This window comes from Lissotriton vulgaris, chromosome 5 (genome assembly GCF_964263255.1).
Source record: "Lissotriton vulgaris chromosome 5, aLisVul1.2, whole genome shotgun sequence".
Classification (NCBI taxonomy): domain Eukaryota; kingdom Metazoa; phylum Chordata; class Amphibia; order Caudata; family Salamandridae; genus Lissotriton; species Lissotriton vulgaris.
In genome coordinates this window covers 1,396,268,922-1,396,290,715 of record NC_141693.1, presented here as the reverse complement: position 1 = coordinate 1,396,290,715, position 21,794 = coordinate 1,396,268,922, and the positions used below count along the sequence as shown (strand labels likewise).

General features: G+C 44.6%; 1 protein-coding gene across 1 annotated transcript in view; it reads left to right on the top strand.

The window, feature by feature from the left end:
- The window catches only part of CAPZA1 (capping actin protein of muscle Z-line subunit alpha 1), a 228,595-nt gene extending 208,106 nt beyond the window's left edge, over positions 1-20,489 (top strand). The window contains exons 9-10 of the mRNA XM_086923344.1: positions 5,128-5,190; positions 19,450-20,489. Coding sequence (XP_086779470.1) covers positions 5,128-5,190; positions 19,450-19,590 — 204 coding nt within the window. The 3' untranslated portion in view covers positions 19,591-20,489. The remainder of the gene's footprint in view (positions 1-5,127; positions 5,191-19,449) is intronic.
- Positions 20,490-21,794: the final 1,305 nt, after the last annotated feature.

Sequence of the window (21,794 nt, the reverse complement as noted above, 5' to 3'; positions counted from 1 at the left end):
ACGTGTTCATGAGGCCACCATTCTGAACTCCTAGGATGTTTAAGATTTAGGGGAGAAAATATTTCTTCCCCGAGAGGGTCAAGAATAATATCTTTTTGACCAGAGGATGATTCTGGAGGGTTAAAAAGGTCTTCGTCGTAGTCGTCATTTAAATCAAGCACATATTCGTCGGGTGTGTCTGAGGAATTATCATCTCTGAGATCATTGTCAAGTATGTGGTCATGAGCACTTGGATATTGTGTGCCGCTAGGGACACCAGGATATTTTGTGCCGCGAGGGGCACCATAATAAGTTGTGCCGCGATGGACACAAAGAGGTTTTGAGGTGCGGGGACCTCCCAGATAAAGCGAGGTGCTAGGACCTCCAACAGCGCTCTTAAGGGGAAATCGTTCAAAGTTTTTAACCTTTCTTACCTTTTTACCCCTTAAATTATCAATCTCAAATGAATGACCTTCATAAAACTCATCCTCATCAGGAGAGATAGATCTCTTCGAAGACATCACCCTTCTCATAGAACCACGTATGGAGAACTGCACTTCCTGATCTAAAGTACTTTTAAAATGTTCACCCACAACATTGGGGGTAGGGGCAGAAGCACCTTCAGACTCCGATTCAGACATGAGTCAATAATTAGGATGTAGTTAGTTTTATAGTAAATGTTAAGGTCCCTTGTCACGTTTTTTTTTTTTTTTTTATGGGGTAAGAGGCGGAGTTTTACTGACAATTGTATAATAAATAATGGTAAGGGTTAGCGTTGCTAACGAGGCACAGCTGATCGCGAAGGCAGAGTAACGGACTCGAAACCGCTCGCGATCAGCTGCACCCTCTGTATCCATAGGAACCGGCGTCACGCGCCGGAGACTTCAGCAATGCTCGTCTCTAGGGAGAAGAAAGGCCCTAGGCAACGCGCCTACGTGGCGCCGTTGTTGCCGAGGTACTTTCCTTTGCAACAATGGGTTGCGGTCCCAGCACGATATTTACTCGCGCTTCGAGCGCGACATTGAAAAATCATAAAACCGGGAAACGCGTAGACATTAACAAAATGATGAAACCGGAACGTACGAAGGCAGTAGGAGGGGAATGCCGAAGGGGAAGGCAAGTTACAATTTAAAACATTAAAATGTCCAAACAATGAAGAAAAACGGCAAATACTTACGTGCCTGAAATAAAAAACCCATTAGGAGGAAAGAATACACATACAAGTGTAGGGCATATAAGCATGAAATAATTAAGGTCAAAGGGACCAAAGGGGGGAAAGAAGGAGGGGATTTCCATAAATTGGAAATCGGTATGGTAAATAGGAAAGAGAGGGTAAACCAGCCCAAACTACAAAATCACACTAAATAATAATAGTATAAAGAACAATAATAATAATAATAAGATAAGGTAACAAGTAAAGGCAACTTATCTGCTCAGAGCCGCATTTAAAAGAGGCAGTCTCTTGTTGGCTCATGCCCTTTATTTGTTATGAATGTTCTTTATGGAACCTTTTAATTGTGATGTATGCGGCTGCTTGGAGACGCATTAAAAGTTGTATGCATAATGTAGCCTCCGTTCTTGTAATGAAATCTGGCAATGGGCAGTATCCCAAGCGATCAATTTGCAAGAGTGGACAACACAAAACAGTACAATACATCTTCAATTTCTGGGCAGGGGAACACCAGTAATAGACCTGTTTGCAACAATACAGAACAAGAAATGCCAGTTCTTTGCCTCGAGGTTTCCACACCACCAGACAAGAGGGAATGCCCTACCACTAATCTGGTCAGGGACATTTGCATACGCTTTTCCTCCAATACACCTAATCCAAAGAGTGCTAGAAAGATCAAGACAACCAGGAACAAATATCATTCTCATTGCCCCGCAATGGCCAAGACAGACGTGGTACTCAAGCCTATTGGAGCTGTCCAGGGGAAAGATGATCAAGTTTAAAACATACAAGGACCTATTGACAAACAGGGCCAGATCTTCCATCCAGAGCCAAAAACGCTGCAACTAGTACCAGGCACCTGAATACATAGTTTGGCCACCTCAACCTGCCTCAACGAACGATGGAAATCCTAAAGGAAGCAAGAAAGCAAACTACAAGAAAGTGCTGTGCCGCATAATGGAAGTTACGCACCTCTTGGTGCACAGCTAATAACCACATAACTGAAATCACCACACAAGAAATAGTGATCACCTGTCTAACTCATCTCCTATACAGCCACCTCAACTACTCTAACATAAAGGTGCACCTCACTGCTATCTTAGCATACACCATGGGAAGAGCATGCAAAACCTTCTTCACAAGGTTGGTCATAAAACTATTCCTGGAAGGATCCAAAAGAATTGCTCCCCCTAGAACTGCACCAGTGCCCATGTGGAGTCTAAATACAGTGCTCAGGCTTCTAATGACAACCATTTGAGCCCATGCGGAAGGCAGAACTCAAGCACATTGCCTTAAAGACAGCCTTTCTCATTGCCATAACATCCTTACGGAAAGTAAGCGTGTTACAAGCATAAACCATACAGGAGCCATACATGCAAATACACAAGGACAAGCTAATTTTAAGGACAAACCCACAGTTCCTGCCAAAGGTGGTATCCTAATACCACTTAACACCAACAAATCGTCCTCCACCAACAAATCTTCCTCCCGGTCTTCTTCAAAAACCCAAAGACTAAGGGAGATAGAAGCCTCCATACCCTGGATGTAAGGAGGGCACTACTTTACTACTTACACAGAGCAGAACAAACGCAAAAACCAAACAGCACTTAGTGGCCTATGCACACACCAGTACAGGATCGCCTGTCACAAAGGCAACAATCTCAAGATGGATAGTCCAAGCTCTCCAAATATGCTATGCCACCGCTAATAAGGAATTAACACCGCCCACAGCTCACTCCACAAGAATGAAAGGAGCAACACTGGCATTTATGGCCAATGTGCCCATAGATCTATGTGCAGCAACTACATTGGCATCACCACACACGTTCACAAAGCATTACTGTGTGACCTACAAATGAATAAGGAAGCAAAAATAGGACAGAAAGTACTCCAGCATCTGTTTGCAAAGTCTTCCTCTTACCACAGCTTTCCCAAAATGGGAAAAAACGCTACGCAATTTGATGCACAGCATGTGAATCCAGAAAAGGATCCACCCCGCAAAACGAAATGGTTACTTACCAGTAGTAGTAGTAGGTTTGCAGCTTGAAGAATTTTCTGGATTCACATGCGACCCACCCGACCTCCCCTATGAGGAAAACAAACAGGCGGGGAAGAGATTTACAGTACTTATCTAGATAACCAACAACAATTGGACGTCTAACTAAGAACACAAACCGAATAAAGAATCTGAAGATGGCTACCACGCACAACGACTTCTAGGGTGCCGTCTGACGTGTCACTGGAGACGCACCTGGCACAAAATGGTGGTCGACAGCGCCCAAAAACAAGGGGAAAAAACAGACTAGGATATTCTGGACCCAGCCACTAGATGGCGGAATAATGCACAGCATTTAATCCAGAAATGTCTTCAAACTGCAAAACTACTACTACTGGTAAGTAACCATTTTGATGTGCCATTAGGCGGAACCAATTGTAAAAAGTTATTCTTCACTATTATTGGTTGGATCTAATTCAGTCGGAAATTAAATTTGCCACAGTCCAGCGTTCACTTGCCTCATAAATTGCCACACAAGAGTCATCTTTCCGGTTTTACAAGAGTTGCTAAAACGCAACAATCAACACTCCACTTTTTATTTATGAATTTATTTGCTCTGATAAAGTCCCCACTCTTATTTTTACCTGGGGGTGGTCAAAAGATTTGCCATTTCGATTTTGTACTTTTTCAGCTAGTATTACTTAATTAAACCTTGCCTTTTTGTGATCTAATTGCCCTAAAGTTGGATTGCATTCCAGGGGCTTTAAAACTTCAGGTAGTTCATGTACACTCTATTTACATGTTGACAATGTAACCATGGTTAACTTTTTTTTTTTTTTATCTTTCGAAAAATAGATTGTTGGAACCACAGCAACTATTGTTTGGCTCTGGTTTTTTGTTTTTGTCCTTCGGTCTGCTTTAGATCTTAGAGTCATGGATCCAACCCACCATTCTGAAAATAAGTGTTTGGGTTAGCTGGCTTTTAAGACATTTGGGCTGTATTTTATCCCCTTTGATGCTCATGACTAGCTCAGCTCGTCCTGATGCACGGTGCTCGTGTGCTCATGACGAGCTGAGCTCGTCATGAGTCCATCCATTGACATTGTCCTCCAGCACAGGAGGAAAATATCCCAAGCACCCAAGGTGATAAAAAATGCCTCAGTGGGCAGTGTACGCCCTTTTTACGTCTACAGAGCACTTCGGCATTACTGAAAGGACCACAGACGTTTGTGCAGCCCAGTCTGTAGCTTGTGCAGGTACCCATGTATTCCTAAAGCATCTCAAAGAAGTACCCACCATTTGCATGATAAAGCGCTTGGCCTTGTGCAAATCAGAAAACCCTTTGCAATGCGGTTGTGCTATATTATAGACATGGCAAAGAAGCCATCGGGAGATTCTTTGATGTGCACCACATAGGAGGCGCACAGTATGTGTGCACCCTGAACTTGGCCCTTAAAAGGATTAAGTGGTTCTTTGGGTCCCCCAGACATAACACTGCAGGTGGGCGCCCTCACTGCACCCTCCTGCAGAGGGATCACTGTACCCTTTTACATGCAGGCTGGTGGCTGCCTTGAGAATGAAAGGTGAGACTTTACACAGCTGGTATGCCTTACACTATTGTACTGTTTTCTAGGCCAGGAGCAAATTCTTATCTACGCTGAAGACCGCACATTCATTGTAATAGTGCACACTGTCCCTGTTTGCTCCTGGTGAACGCAGTATCAGTTGCACTGCTCTACAGACCAAGGCAGTGTGCCCTGATTGTAACATAGTTCCAGGTGTACCATTGTTTAAAATGGTAGCATTAAAAAAGTGACTTTTTACAGAAATCCGTTGTTGAGCAAGAAATACAGTCCAGGAACTCTTTTTCCAACAGTTTTGCATGAGAGATGTGTTTAATGTTGCATTCTTCTCTGATGTGATTCTTTAACGTTTCCATTTAGTTTTCAGCTAACAGTGATGTATTTTCCTTTGTTTTTAGAGTGAGTTTCAAACTGCCAAGGAATTCATTCAAATTATAGAGCATGCGGAAAATGAATACCAGGTAAAGCATATGTACCTTCCAGACTGAAAAAAGTAAATGGCTAATGAAAAAGTGAAAGGGGATTGAGTGCCATTGTACAAGTAATATTAGAAAGAAATATTAAAAATCAGTGCCTTCTCGACTTTATTGTGCACCTTAAAAGTGGGGTTGGATGTAAGCAAACCACTTGTTTGGTGCATCATGTTCTTTAACACAGAGCATTTAATATTTGGTTATAAGATTTATTGCAACTGAATGTAGGAAATTTACAGAATAGTGCAATAAGAGATTTGTTAGGAGTAGAAGAGAAGCTGATGTTGGAATGTTGCCAATGATTAGGCTCAAAGGTTGTTTTTCTTAGTTTGAGTTTAATATGCAATGCTGTTATAAGCGGTTTCTCTAAGGCTAAAGTTTAAGGATTAGACATGTATTGCCATTTCACTTCGTACTACGATGCCAAAGCAAAGGCTTCCAGCAGACATTAATAAAATGCCTGTCACTGAAACTAGTTTCTACAACTGTTTCACTTGTTTATGCTGCTAGCACGATGATCTTGATAAGGACACGGAGAAGATCCGGCTTCATGGACTCCAAGAGAGGAGAACTGCTGTATCAAAAAGAGGCCTTGGGGAACTTCAGGCTTCCTCCAAAGGGCCTTCCTCTTGTTTAAAGGACCCCCCACAAACGAAGATCTTGCAAGAGACCTCAAAAACAAGACCGATACCTGTGCCTCATACTTCTGAATGAGAGTATTCACAGACATACTCTTTATTTGTTCGTTTGAAAGGTTTTATATAGAGCTGGCTAGACCCGGAGGTATCAGAGCGCTTTACATGTGTGAAAAACAAGATTACAGGAGTTGCTCAAACACACAAAATAAACAATAAATAAAAACAAACATTCCGTTGAGGTCTAATAAACAGACATATCAAGAACAGATATATTTACATAAATAGTGGCAGGGCAAGAGATTAATGGCTGGGATGTGGAAGTGGTAGAAATTTTGGAAGGGGAAATGGCGCGGGGAAAAACAGATTGGGAGGGGGGATGGTCAGCCAGGAGGGGTTTTAAGAGGGAGGAGGGAAGGGAAGTGGGAGTAGGATGGGGGAGTCAGACGGTGGGAGGGGAGAGGTGAAGGGGAGGGGGTGAAGTAGAGGAGGGTAGGGTCGGAGGAGGTCGAAGGTATGATTAAGGACCCCAGTATTTACCAAGGAGGTGGTTTGAGGTCTTTTTTTAAGACAATGTAGGAGGGATTGCTATGCAGTTCCTTTGGGAGGGCATTCCAGAAGGTCTGCACGTTTCCAGAGGAGGAGATGGAGTGGTTTTCTTTTTGAATAAGGGGGGGATGAGTAGGAAAGTGTTTGTGCTCCTCATCGTTCTGGAGCTTCCTGCTTTTTTAAGTTTGTTTGTGAGGTGCAGCGGGGCATTCTGGTGTAGGGCTTTGTGTGTGATGCATGCTGTCTTGTAGGAGGATCTACATTAAGCAGGAAGCCAGTAGACTTCACTAGTCACACCACACATGCCATTTCCTAGAAGAACACCATCTACAAGATTCTTGTCAGGCACCCAGTCTGTACTTACGATCTACAACCTGTGGCACAAACGTCACCTCAAAGTTCAAGAAGTCTGCAGTTTCATCGCACTAGATCAAAGTCAACATCTAGAAACAGGTCCACATCAAGATCCAAGAGGTCTCATTGTCTAGACATAGGAAAAGATAATCTCCATCTTGCTCTACAACGTCTTGCTCCTCAGTAAGAGACTATTCTACTATACTGACGGACACACCTCCTGCAAGATTGTCTCCAGTGGATAATATCTTGAGTTTTAATGTGCAGCCAAATTAAACATAGACATTCCAACTACTACAGCCATCAAAGAGCAGTATCAAGACAGTCCTTCCACTGGTTCCGGGTCTTTTGAAGCCTGTTACTGAGGCACGAAAATCTCACACACTCGCTTCGTCCTCTTTAGTTCCACCAGATAAGGCACGTAAGCAGATAGACTCCATTGGCAAAATGATGTGCGAAACATCTGCATCATAAATGAAAGTAGCAAGTGCTTCTGCCTTGCTAAGGAGGTCTGACAGGTTCCCATGGGATTTACTCAGCAGATTTAAAAAGCAACGGCCGAGGAGGACTATGAAGATTTCCCGCAAATCTTGAACGATGGTGGCCTGGTATCCCATCAAATTATAAGTGCAGAATCTGATGCATCAGACCTAGTTGCCCATGGTTATTCTCAAGGCATCTGTGCATGAAGGGCTTCTTGGGTACAACTCCCTCGACGTAAATCAGAGGCAGTACATTGAATTTCGAATTTACAGTTCTCAGGTTTTTTCGCACTCGTGCATACGAGGAGATTTCCAAAACGAAGACTGAAAAGGACGCAATCAAGGCTGTTGGCCTACAAAAGAAAGAGTTCCATAGAAGATAAAGACTTTGACAAATAATTTTTTCATCAGAGAGTTCAAGCCCAAACTCGTCTCTGCAACATCAGCAGCCAGTAAGGCAACACTACCATCCTCGTAAACAATCTAGAGGAAGAGCGTCGCAACAACAGTCTGCATCCACAGGGAAGCCTGCTAAGCAATGAATCCTCACTACCTTTTTCTCTATTGATCGCTCTGGTTGGGGTGTGGTGGGGGGTGGAATAAGTACATAAATCCCCTACAAGGGTGGCACTAAATAATAAAGGACCCATGTCCCCAAAAAGGACTGGGGATTTACTCTTATTTTCTAGTGAAAAAGAAAGGACCGAAGCAAGAATTCTGACCGGTTTTAGATCAGCGAGTTGAGCAAAAATACAAATTCAGGATGCTGCCACTAAATCAGATCTATCCACTGCTGCATCAAGGAGAGCGGATGTGTTTTGTAGATCGTCAAGCTGCCTACTTTCACATCCCAATTTTCACGAAACATTGAAAGTTGCTCAATTTCAAAGTAGGATCTCAACACTGTTAATACAAAGTCCTTCAGTTTAGGCCTCAAATCAGCTCCACAAACTTTCAAATGTATGGCCTTAATTGCAGCATATTTAAGGAAAAAGAAGATCTTTGTTTATCCTTAACCTGGACAATTGGCTGATAAAAAGGTTTTCACCATCAGAGTATTATCAGATTTGTGTCAAAATACTAATCAATCTGGCTTTCCCAGACAAACCCCATCTTCGGTTTATCTGGGAAAGGAAAAAAACCAGCCCAAAGTTGATGCAAATGCAGAAAGCTTTCACAGTAAAATACCCTGCCCTCATGAATCTCCAATGCGTGGCGAGTCACTAAGAATGACCAGTCCTCAAATGATTAAATTAAGCGCACAAGCTAATGCAGAGCCTCTGGGCATTCAGCCAGACGGTCCTAGCATCAATCCGGCTTCGCTGCCTCAAGACCCTTGCCTTGGACAACAACAGCATAGAAAAATATTGCTCTATCCGGAGTACGAATCCCAGGGACAATGGGATATCTTAAATAGAGGTAACATCCTTAGGCTATGCCTACACTTGCCGGGTTTAGAAACCGTGAACACAACGGACATTGAGACAGTGTCCTTCTTAGACCCCGTCTTAGGACAAAGAAATGAGTCCACACTGGTAACCTTCTTTACTCCAGAACGCGGGGCCACACTAATGAAGAATAAAAAACAACTGAACGAATGGGGCATCTATTTACATCCAACAAAAACGAGGCGCGAGTCCACCTTGAGCACGCTACTACCAATAATGAACAATCTCAAAGCTCTCTATCCCGCCGACCTTTGGTTGATAATGGGCGACTTTAATGCAAATTTTATGGAAATCGATCCTACTCAATCTTCCCAAATAACATATTTCAATGCAATGTGGGCAATTCCAGAGATAAGATCCCAGTACCAGCGAAAGGATATGAATGGAATAAACCTGGCAACAAAACTGAACAACCTTGGCCTGCGCATCCTCAATGGAAGGATGGCTACAGACCAACCGGCCGCCTACTCACACACATCCTCCTCTCGAATGGCCACTCTAGATTATATATGGATCTCACTAATGGCATTCCATCTGGTGTCCCAATTTCTGGTAACACCATCTCCAGACAGTGATCACACCATTTTAACATGCAGCATCGCCTTCGGGCCACTACACCGTCCGAACATAAATCCAATAGGGACCGCCGTAGGATTGCAGAGTGTGAGGAAACTCCGATGGTCTGAAAGCAACCAGGAAGTAATTGAAATGGAGGTGGATAAGCTCATGACCAGAGGCCCCCCAGCTGCTTGCACCCAGGTGACCGCTCTCACTTGGGAAACAATACTGACTAACTTTAGAGACCTCTTCGCCACTAATTCGCCAAACAATCTCCCTATGGACATTAAGACTCTGACAACCTTGTCAGCCCAACAACAACGCATTAAAACTATCAAGAGTAAATTAAACAAGTTACAAAGAACAACTGTCCATAACGAAAATGACCATAAACTTTTGAAGGAGGACATCACGACTATGCGGAAAGCCTATCGGAAGGAACGTTTCACCCTAAAGAAATTAGAGGAAGATCGGCACTGGGCAACGGCCTTTGAAATTTTAAAATCTAAAGATCAAAGGAAATTCTGGAACTGGGTCAACAAGGCTAGCAAAACCACCAAACCACCTACCGCAACTAACATCTCCCCCGCGGACTGGGAAATTTATGTTAAAAAGCTCTACACAGCACCACATGGCCAAACCATTAACAGCTTGCCCTTTCTCGACCATCCAGTCAATCATGACGAAACCATCATCCCTGTCAATACGCTAACGGATGATATAACTGGAACAATAAAGAAAATGCGCTCGGGTGGCGCCCGCGGTCCCAACGGAATCCCGACCCAAGTATTCAAAGCCTCTGCTGGAAAATGGGCCCGGATACTGACACCCCTCTTCGAGGCTGGAATACTGGGTGGCTCAATCCCGGCGTCTTGGCAAGGATCGCTTCTTGTCCCCTTTCATAAGAAAGGACCGCGCTCTAACCCCGATAACTATCGGATGATAGCTCTCCTAGACGTGGACGTGAAGGCATATGCCAGCATTCTCTTATCTGCACTCACTACGTGCGTGGAAACTAACAATCTAGTTCCTTTTACTCAAACTGGTTTCCAAAGAGGCTGCCACATTGAAGACAACCTGATATGTCTTGCTCATCTGATGGAATCCACCCTAGCTGCAAAAGGAAAAACCTTACATCTTGGGTTTATCGACTTTCGAAAAGCCTTTGACAGCGTAAGTCGGCCAAAACTATGGGCAAAACTAGCAAGATGGGGTATCCCACAGTCGCTACTGAAAGCATTAATCGCTTTACACACCGACACCTGGGTCAAAGTGCGAGTTACATCGAGTTGGTCGACCTTCAATAAAATATATACCACCAGAGGCCTAAAGCAAGGGTGTACTCTTGCACCAATGCTTTTCAACCTGTACCTCGCGGACCTCCCTGAATGGTTGTCATGTACCCGTACTTTCCCTCCACGAATAGTCTAGAAAGATCCAAACTCTTCAGTATGCAGATGATACCATCCTGTTAGATCAAACTCAGGTTGGTCTCCAGAGACTGTTCGACTCCCTCGCTCAGTACTGCAATATGAACACGTTGGAGATAAACGTGACGAAAACCAAAGCAATGATATCATCTGTAAAAACCCAAAAAGTCTACGTGGTTCATTGAAGGGAAAAGACTGGAAACTGTCTCCGCCTATAAGTACCTGGGGGTGTGGATCGACCACAAAGGGAGACCCACAGTGCATACAACCGAAATGCAGGCCGTTGCCCGTAGCCTGGAATGGGCCTTTATCAGAACAAAAAGTGCTCTGCACTCCTAAAATCTAGTACCATTAATAAAACTGATTACCGCAAAACTTCTCCCCACTATCTCGTCTGGTGCAATAATATTCAAGGACAAAATGAATAATTGGTTGGGCAGAGCACAATCTTCTTGCTACCGTAGGGTTTTTCGGCTGCCAAATTCTACTGCCCACGCCCAAATCCGGAAAGAATTTTCATTATTTTCCCAGAGGTGGATAATGAGTGCACGCTACATTAACTATTGTTTAAAATCAAAGCACGCTAGCCCTCACTCTCTAAAGAGTTGCCTATGGTTAGTTTTCAGCAAACACAAAACATCGTGGAATAAATATTTGACGTTATGTCTAGAATCCCTTAAAGCAAAGGAGATATGGTCATCTCCGTTGCCCATTGCAGCGAAAACAAAACTTCTAACCAAACAGGCAAAAAGTCTTTCAAGCGACCTCGACGAGCAACGGGTCGCTCGGCTCTTTCATGGCCCCTAGGTCTCTAAATTATACACCTCGAAAACCCTTCCATCGTATCTGGCAGCTTCTACGAAAGTACATATAAAACTCCAATTGATGCGATTTCGTTTTGGTTTAATCCCGCTGATGGCATACAAGTTTGGCCAGGGGTACAGGAAAGGGGCTTCATCTGAATGCCGCTTTTGCAAGCAGGAAGAGGAAAACCTCATCCATATATTGTGCATTTGCCAAAAACTTCGAGCCCAAACAAACTTCTGGTTGCGTCCCCTTTGGCTTCTTCTCAACATCAGGACCTGCCAGGAAGCACTAGACGTCTGCATGAGAGGAGACTCTCCGCAGTTGGTGGCTCGTTTTGTTAAGTTTATTTTAGAAATTAATTCCCCTAACTTGCTTTTTGACCAAGCATAAGCTCCTTTTCTGGTGACATTAACGCACACTCTTTGTTTCTTTTTTTAATTTACAACATTTCTGTTTTAACTGTTTAGTGTATCCTTTTACTCTTAATATGTAACGTCCATCCCAGTGTATGTACATTGCAACGATTTTAATTAATTGCGCAATAAAAACTTTTACTTTTTACTCCAGGTCAATTCCAGAAAGTCTACCGTATGTCCAGTTCATAAGCTACATTACCTGGGATCAATACTAGATACACAATCCGCAAATGTGTATCCTTCGGTAGAGACTGCTATCAATCAATCTGAAGTGTTGCAACCTTCTACAGGCTTGCCATCCATCAGCTAGACAAGATGCATCCCTACTGGGGTCAGTGGCTTCTTGCATCTTCATAGTTCATCATGCAAGACTACACATGAGACCTCTACAGTAATGCCTAGAAGGCCAGTGAAATCAACTCTCCAACCACTGGGAACACAAGCTGACTCGATCGGAGGCAGCAAGTCAATTTCTTAGGTTTGGTGGTGTCAACTGAAGAACCTGTTGGAAGGGATACCATTCCATCCGGATGTTCTAACTCGAACACTATTCACGGATGCTTCTCTCCAGGGATGGCGTGCTCATATGGGCTCCCTACAGACCCAAGGAGTTTGGTCCGAGAAGGAAAAGACTTGTCACATCAATATGCTGGAATGGAGGGTAGTTCCTCTGGCTCTAAAATCCTTCTTCGCATTGATAGCAACAAACTCTCTCCTTGTCAAACGGACAACATGACAACTGTGCATTACCTGAACAAGCAGTGATGGATTCACTCTCGTCCTTTATCTTTCTAGGGCCAAGCAATTTGGAAATGGTTAATAGCCAGGAATGTGAGCACTGCAGCCATTCATCTTCCAAGGATTCAAAATACACATGCAGATTCTTTCCACGAAAATCACAACTGGATCATAAACGACTAGGTCTTCTTACAAGACACTTTTCAAGACCGGAGATACCCACAAATTGACTTGTTCGCATACTTAAACAAACAAATGGCAAGATTACACATCCAGGTTCATCCAACCAGGTCCGAAGGGGAATGCCCTTTCGGTAAATTGTTCAGGGAAATTTCTCGGCGCATTTCTCCAAATTCCCCTCATATCAACAATGATTGTCAAACTGAACAAGTCCAAAACTAGGATTATACTGCTGGCATCAGAATGCCATTGCCAGTGGTGGCTGGCGGACCTTCTCCACCTCTCAGAAAGACCACTTAAGAGATTGCTGTCCAGACAGGATCTCCTGTACAAGTTCGGAGGACAGATACTGCATCTTAGCCTTACATCACTGAACTTGAAAATGTGGTTTCTGAATTCATCCATTATGGAAAATTAGGTCTCTCTCAAGACTATGAACGTTTTATGAGAGGCTAAAAGACCTTGTTCTAGGGAGCGCCAGCTGGCCCTTCTGGACCCTGCTCTCACTCTTCTGCCTCTTTTGAGACTGACCACACTCAGACAAGAATGCCCTTCAACCAAACACCCCACCCACCCACCTCCCCGCCACGAGACTCTTCACTTTTGATAGTGGTTGCATAGCAACCAGATGCCATTTTCTGCAGCGTCTTCCCGATGTCTGCTTCCTGCCCACGCTAGACCCACCCACCCCAGACATATAATGCTGCCCGCTGCCTTGCCGCAGTGAGAATCAGCAGGCCCTTCTTGACCCTGCTCTTTTTCCCACAGCCTCTGAGACCTGCCACTCTCGAGCAAGGGGGACTGCAACCCCCAAGACTCTTTACACTGGATTGCAGTTGCCTCACAACTGGACACCATTTTTTGCTGCATCTAATTGACGTCTGCTTCCTGCAAGCCCCACCCACCCCTGGCATATAATGTTGGCTTCTGTGCGGCTACGCCAAAGGCAAGCCCATCCGCACCTGGCTCAGCCCAGCGCAAAAAGCCCTGGCTCTCCACCGAGCCACTGCTACTCCTGAACCCTGGAAGCTGCAAAGCCAGCTGCTATGTCCCATCTCTGAATAACACAGGACTCTTCACCTGTCGCCACTTCACCTGCAGCATGGCAACCCCCGCACTACCAACCCCTCCCACCACAGACCACCAAGGCCAGTGCATTCGGATCAGCGTCGGATCCCTTGGCAAGCACGCCACTTAAATCTTGAGCACCATCTCCTCCGCTAACCCAGACATAACGTTAATCACCAAAACTTGGCTCAAACAGTCCTCAGCCCCTGTCCTAGTAACCACAATGCCTACAAGATCACTCAACCTGCCCACTCAGCCCCGGAGGAGGCATAGCCATCATCCACAAAGATACCTTCAGACACGCCACCACCGAAGACAACCTTTTCCTGGCTGACCGCTTTTTCCAGGTCTTTGAGGGTGAGGTGGTGTCACCTAAACATCCACAGTTCCTCATCCCTGAGCCCCACCCTGTTTAACACCTACATGGAACCCCTAGACAGGATAGTCCATCCCTTCGGTGTGCGTATTGTCACCTACGCAGACGATACCCAACTGGTGGTCTCGTTAGACCACTCGGAGGGATCGTCCAACACCTTTGGCCCCTGTCTGGAGGCTGTTGCCAGATGGATGCAATCTTCCTGTTTAAAACTTAATGGGGAGAAGACATCTGTCATTTTATTGGGTAATCCTTCTCCCTCTGTCTTTGCATCCATCTGGCCACCATGTTTGGGCCCACCTCCTGTCCCCAAGCCCCAAATAAAAAGCTTGGGGATCTGGTTTGATACCGCCTTGAATTTCTCAGCCCAAGCCACAAAAACAGCCGTTACCTGTTTTGGATTGATGAGGATGCTGCGGAAGGTGCTCCCTCTGCTTCCATTTCAGGCAAGGAGGATCCTGGTCCAGGCCCTCATACTATCTCGCCTGGACTATGGGAACGCTCTCTATATGGGAGCCCCATCCTTTGTCACTCAGAAGCTCCAAGTCACCCAAAACAGTGCGGCCCGACTGCTCTACAATCTTCCTCGCTGGCAGTCAGCAAGGAATGCCCTAAGGGAGCTTCACTGGCTCCCCATAGCGGCTAGAGTTCAATTCAAGGCCATGTGTATTTTACACAAAGCTTTCTATCGCCTGGGCCCTGCAATCTTACAGCCCTTGGTCACTCCCTATGCCCCATCCCGTGCCCTCCGATCCGGTACCCTATATTGGCTACCTCGATCAGAATCAGGAAAGCCCGCTGGGGAGGCCGCTCTTTTTCACACACTGCGGCTAAACTTTGGAACACCCTTCCTTTACCCCTGCGAGAAACCACTAATCATCTTGCCTTCAGGAAAGCCCTGAAAACCCACTTGTATGCAAAACTCTGCTGATCTGCCCAAGCCTGCGTTAAGTAAGCTTTCAGTCATAAGCGCTACGAGCCCTCCGGGTAGATAGCGCTATACAAGTGCAATTTTCATTCATTCATTCATTTTCCCCCTACAATGCAACGCCATCTCAACCATCAGAGGAACTTACAGACCCCTGGGCTTTTTGCTCCACTTTCTGCGACGCCATCTCGGAAATCATCACCCCCCTAGCCATCGAATCCTAGCACTACAACTTCCTAGGAGACCTCAACTTCCACCTCTACGACCCTACTAACTCAGCCATCCTCCTTGAGGGCAGGAACAAAATCAGTCTGACTAATCGTTCCAAGCCCCACTCACAGCACCAAACTCACCCCGATCCTATCTTTACTTCCAGTGATTGGATCCGGTTCAGCCAGACCTCTGAACTCACCTTGACAAACTACAGCATTGTCCATTTCACCATTACCAGCACACCACAGCCCACCACCCTGCCCACCCTCACTTACTTCAGCTGGAGCAAAGTCAAAAACCCAATGAACTACTGCCCTCAACTCCACCACCCTCCGCACGGCCGACTACGTGAACCAGGCAACCCAACATCTCCCTAAACAGAATCGCCCCCCTCAAATCACCCAATACCAGACGATTCAACAAACACACCAGCTGGTTCACCCCTTACTCTCTGCCTCAAAAAGAGAATGCAAACTACTGGAGACACAAACGCGCTCCAGCAGAGACCCTACAGAGCACATCTTTGTCTGCCCTCAGAACTCACCACCACACTCTCGAAGAAACCAAAAAGGCTCCCTAACCTCCTGCATCGCGACCAGCAGCAGCCACACTCTTCCACATAGAGAATTCCTCTCCCCAGCTGCTGCCGAAAACTCGACCCAGCCCTCCCAAGATCTCTGCAACATACTGGCAGATTACTTCCACAAGATAGCAGACACTTACGGCAACTTCGATCTGCAAACCAACTGCCCACAACACCAGACTCCCACGACAACATCCCACACAGCCTGGACCTGCCTTCAGCACTGATACCACCATGACCATCATGACCTCCATACACTCGGGAGCACCAACAGATCCCTGCCCCCGCCACCCCTTCAACCTGGAATAGTAGGAAATGTGCACTCTGCTCAATATCATCAATGCTGGCATCCACTCAGTCACCTTTCCAGAAGCCTGAAAAATCACACTGTGAATTTGCAGTCCTGATCCTTCTAGACCTTTCAGCAGCGTTCAACAGTATCCCTCCACATCCTCAACAGACTACACCACATTGGTATCTGTGGAAATGCCCTAAAGTTGATTGCCTCTTTCCTCACAGGGCTCATACAGAGAATCCGCCTAACCCCTACAGCGCCAAACCAAAGAACCTTATCTGCGGCGTCACCCAAGGCTCCTCTCTCAGCCCCACCCTCTTCACCATCTACATGACCCCGCTGGCCCACATCGTCCGCAGCAACAGACTCAACATCATCTTAAACACCGACTACACACAACTTGTCTCCCTCACCGAAGACACTGCCACCACCAGAGACAATTTCCAGAATGCTTTGACTAACTTGGCAACTGGATGAGGACCAGCTGCCTGAAACTGAACACGGACAAGACGAAAGTGCTCATCTTTGGAATAAATCCCTCCTCTTTGGACGAAACCCCTCCCCGTGAGACGGATCTAGGTGGCCCTCCACACTTGGACCCTTGCCAACGCCCCAACACCCACACCCACGCCCACAACCTGGGCATCATCCTGGAGAGCGAGATCTCCATGAAACGCCAGGTAAACTCATTCGCCTCCACCAACTTCCACATCCTCTGAATGCTGTGAAAGCCCCTCGTCACAAGCCAGCTAGACTACAGAAACACACTCTAAACTGGAGTCACCACCCATCGCCTTAATCATCTACAGACCTTCCAAAGTGCTGAAGCCAGACTTAACCTAGAGCACACAAGACAGCTCAACATCCTCCCCCAATCACTGGCTCCCTGTCAAGAAGAGATGCCACTTTAAACTGCTCACCCATGCTTACAAGGCCCTCCACAACTCTGGATCAGCCTACATCAACCACTGCCTGGCCTTCCACCAGACACCTCTGCTCTGCCTCCTCATTCGCTCATGTCCCCCACATCCAGGGAAGCAGCTGCGGAGGCCACGCCTTCTCCATTTTGCTGCCAACTGGAACTACCTCCCTCTCCGCCTTCGGACTTGCCCCTCTCTTGCCAATTTCATAAGAGGACTCAAGATCTAGCTGTTTGAATAAGTTCTCCACAGCAGCGTCTTGATACCCCTAGGGTTATCAGCCTGTTTGATTTTGAAATCATATGCTTTTAAATGGAAGAGGTTTTATTTATGGTGCATTAAAAACAATCCCAAGCCTGTGCCTAGATGTTTTTATACCTTATCTTTGTATAACTAAATCAGGCCTACAATTTTCCACCATAAAGGTGCATCTTGTGGTCATTATAGCAAACCGAAAATCTAGTTCGCTTCTATCTTACTTTAAAATTCCAATGATCAAAGATTTTTTGGAAGGCCTTAAAGGTGTTGTACCCTCTGATTAGGCTACCATCCCCTCTGCAGGAACTTAATATTGTTCTTTCTAAATTGATGGGTCCCCCAACAAAATGTATCCATAAAGCTTCTTTTCAACATTTCTCATGGAAAGTGGCTTTTCCCGAGGCCATCACTTCAGCACGCAAGGTTACTAAAATTAAGGTTTTATGTTATAAAGAACCATACACAGTTTTTCATTACAATCGACTGGTGATGAGAACTCATCACAGCTTCCTTCCAACGATGGTTTCAGACGTCCACATTAATCAAAACATCTAATTTCCTCCTTTTTACTAATACATCTAACTGGCTCCCGTTGGAGAAGAGTCACCTTCATAATCCTCACTCATGCCTACAAGTGCCAGCACAAAAACGGACCCAAATACCTCAACGACAGAATGAACTTTTACGTACCCAAAAGCAACCTGCGATCATCCAGCCTTGCATTGGCTGAAACCCCTCGGAACATCAGAGCCAGATCAGGCGGAAGATCATTCTCTCACATCACAGCCAAGACCTGGAACGAGCTAACCACAGACATCAGACACGCACTCTCCCTGAACACCTTCAGGAAGACCCTCAAGACCTGGCTATTCGGCTGAACGCCGGGTGAAGAGTGCGCTTACAATTGATTGATTGACCTAATCTGGTTGAAAGATCTTTACACTCTTGATGTAAAAAGAGTTTTGAAGTTCTACCTAGATAAAAAAAACAAATTAGGAGGTTGGTTCGCATCTTTATGAATTAAGGACAAGTGAGAACAGGTTTATCTTCATCTAAACAGACTGTCTCTAGTTGGATAGTTTCCTGGATACTCCACTTACATCAACTAGCCAAAAAAACCTTACCTAGTATACCACAGGTATATTCTACAAGAGGAAAGACCGCATTTGCAGCTCTTTTGAGAAATCTACCTATTTCAGAAATATGCAAAGCCCCTACTTGGAGATCTGTACATTCATTCACTAGATATCTAGATTCAGATTCTAAAACAGATACTCGAGTAGGACAGGCTTCTTTGAGGAATCTTCTATGTAGTTGGAGCTGTTATTTCAAGTCCGCTTGTTGTGGGACAGGCTTGCTATTCTATTTTGTGTTTATGACCATTGATGAGGATCACTTGAAAGAGAAGGAAAAGCTGCTTGCCTGTAATCCTAGTTCTCTCTCAGGGCAATCCTCATCAAAATCATAAGCAAACCTCCCACCTTCCCGGACAGACATCACAGCTCTCAACAAATACTTCACCCAGGATTCCTAATGTCTGTAAAAATGACCTGGCTTAACTGTTACCTGTGAGGGGGTTCTTAAAGGCACCGTGCCAGTTTTCTTGTAAGCTATTGGCCAACAATGTCTTATATTTCCTACATTTAGTTTTCATTTTAAAATACTACCATACATACATACATGTGTAGGCCAGACCTATTCATATTGTCTCTGCTGGTTTCTTTCTACCTATTTGACCAATTTCTTTGTTTCCGTTTTAGGTAATTTTTTAAAAAGATGTTAATAGTTCTGAACCTTTTGAAAATTCTTTCAAAATATCCAGTGTTTATTGATTCAGTTATTACCCGTAATGAAAGGCTAAGATTACAAGTGACTTATTATTGCATGTTCTTTGAAAAACAGAAAACTCAAAAAGTGCCCGAGATCCCATACTCAAAGTAATTTTCAATTTTTTTCTAAAATTGACCTTTGTTGGCGATTTTTATAAAAATGTGCTACCTCTCTTCCAGACTGCCATCAGTGAAAACTACCAGACCATGTCCGACACCACTTTCAAAGCCTTACGTCGACAGCTGCCAGTTACCCGCACCAAAATAGACTGGAACAAGATTCTCAGTTATAAAATTGGCAAAGAAATGCAGAATGCTTGAAATGAATGTTGGGAGGTTTATAAATGTCAGTGTGCAAAAAAGTGAATAAAGAAAACTAAGTGTGGTTATTAAAGACGAGAGTTTATATCAAATGCGGTATTTTTGCTAGGGCTTTCAGAGTTAACCTATTTTCTAACCTTCTGTAGCACTGTTGGGCAATTGGTGTCTAGTGTGTTTCATAACCTATGCCATGTAACTTCTTGTTGTGACTCCATTGTTGGTACAAGAGGTCTTAACTGAGCCACAGAAACAATGAAACGGTCGACTTGTTTATTGCGGTTAGAAAATGTACTAGCAATGGAAGCCCTGATTGAATATGTATGGACTGTCAGCGAGTCTGAGCATTCTTCGCAATAGTCGATGCCAAATCTGGCCTTCTCATTTTTGTGACCCAACAACAGATGCCAAGATATAAAAAAAATCCAGAAGCAAGTGATAAATATTTACCTTTTTGGGTTGCTATTTACGTAGCTAGCCGTGAAACATTTTCTTTTAATATATTGGAAAATACAGGACTACCCCTCACAAAAGTAGAATTGTGCAATCCCTGGAAGCATATAAACTTTTTTATTATTTAATATAAACACTTGTACAAAGATCAATTCAAGTGGCTCTTCGTATGGCTGTGTCTCTCTTTTTGGTGGTACATCAGTTCTAGACATGTGCATTTTTATGAGCGAATAAAATATTAAAGGTATTTTTTATATTCTTAACTCTGAAGAGGTGGTTACATGTAAATGTGTGTGCATCCTTGAAAAGCGAACCTAAAAATTAAAAATGCAGATGTCTGAAGAAAAATATTGTGCTTTGCTTTGTCACAACATACAGCTGTTTGTACCACGAGGGTATGAATAAAAAAAACTATACATTCTAAATAAAAGATTTGCACCAAAGTGAAACATTCTTTGTTTCATCCTTGTTTATATTATATGTGAGGATGGAAAGCATGTCTAAGAGGGCCATGTCCTTATATCACAACCTCAAAAAGGAGGTCATAAGCCGGGTTCAACTGGCTCTGCAACTGAAGAAATGGAAGTAGGAGGTAAATCTCATTTCTGCTCTATGACCTTAGTCATGATAACCAAATGTAAGTTAATGTACATGTCAAAATCTAAAACATTTCACGTAGTAAATAGATTTTCCATACTTATTTCTCCTGAATATAATGTGTTCTTTTAATTTATTGTGCGTATGTTGTTGAATCTGTGTGCGCTTAATTGCTGTTGTGTCAAAGGGTAAATGCTAGAATGAATCAGTGGATGGATGGATGAATGAATACAGGAGTGTGAAGATGAGCGACAGATGATGTATTGAGTGTCTAAACCCATTAATTACACAAAAGGCACTTTAATCCTTAAGCCTGACCTTTTGGCATTGCCAGTGCGTGTGTGATAAGAATATCACCATCACATAAGACACTTGAGATGAAATGAGGACAGGAGAGAACGTGGTTGTCCCCTAAGACTGAATGGGAAAGAAGAAAAATAGGTTACAATTTTTTTTATTAGTAGATGATGCCAGTGGCAGCCGGCACCGATAGGGGCGGGGGGGGGTCAGGGCAGCAGGTTAAATTAAAAAAAGTTCTTTAACTTACCTGCTTGCCCGTCGTCCTTGTTGCTCCTCCTGGTCGCGTCTCTCCTCCTCTCGCCAACAGGAACAGAAAGCAGCCTGGAAGCACCCAGGCTCCCCTGAGCCAATAACAACACTTGATTTGACTGAGCATCGTGGCTCGCTCACACAGGGCATGAGGTCATGGGTATGTAATGCCCCGTGTGAGCGAGGCATGAGGCTGTAATGCAGCCTCATGGCTGTATTACCCAGGCTGTAATGCAGCCTAAGTGGAGAAGAGGGAAAGTGGGCATGGCTGGTTTTAGCTGCCCGAGAGGGCCGGCCAAACAGTCATTGCGCACTTGGAAGTGGGGGAAAACCACTCCTCGGCTGTTTTGTAAGCCCCGCCTGCCTCGCCTCGGAGTTTGCAAAGCTGCCTCACAAAAAGCAAAAAAATAAAATAATTACTGAGTTATCATTTCATTTTTTATATTGCTTGAATAAACTGTGTGGAGATGCTCCTCTGCCTTAGCGGAGGGGCCGCCACTGGATGATGCCTAGCAAGGCAGAGCGTTCTGTAAAGGAAGAAGGTAGCCAGTCTCAAAGCAAAAAGCTAGGCTACCTTGGAGAAAAAGCAACAGATTCACAAGTACTTA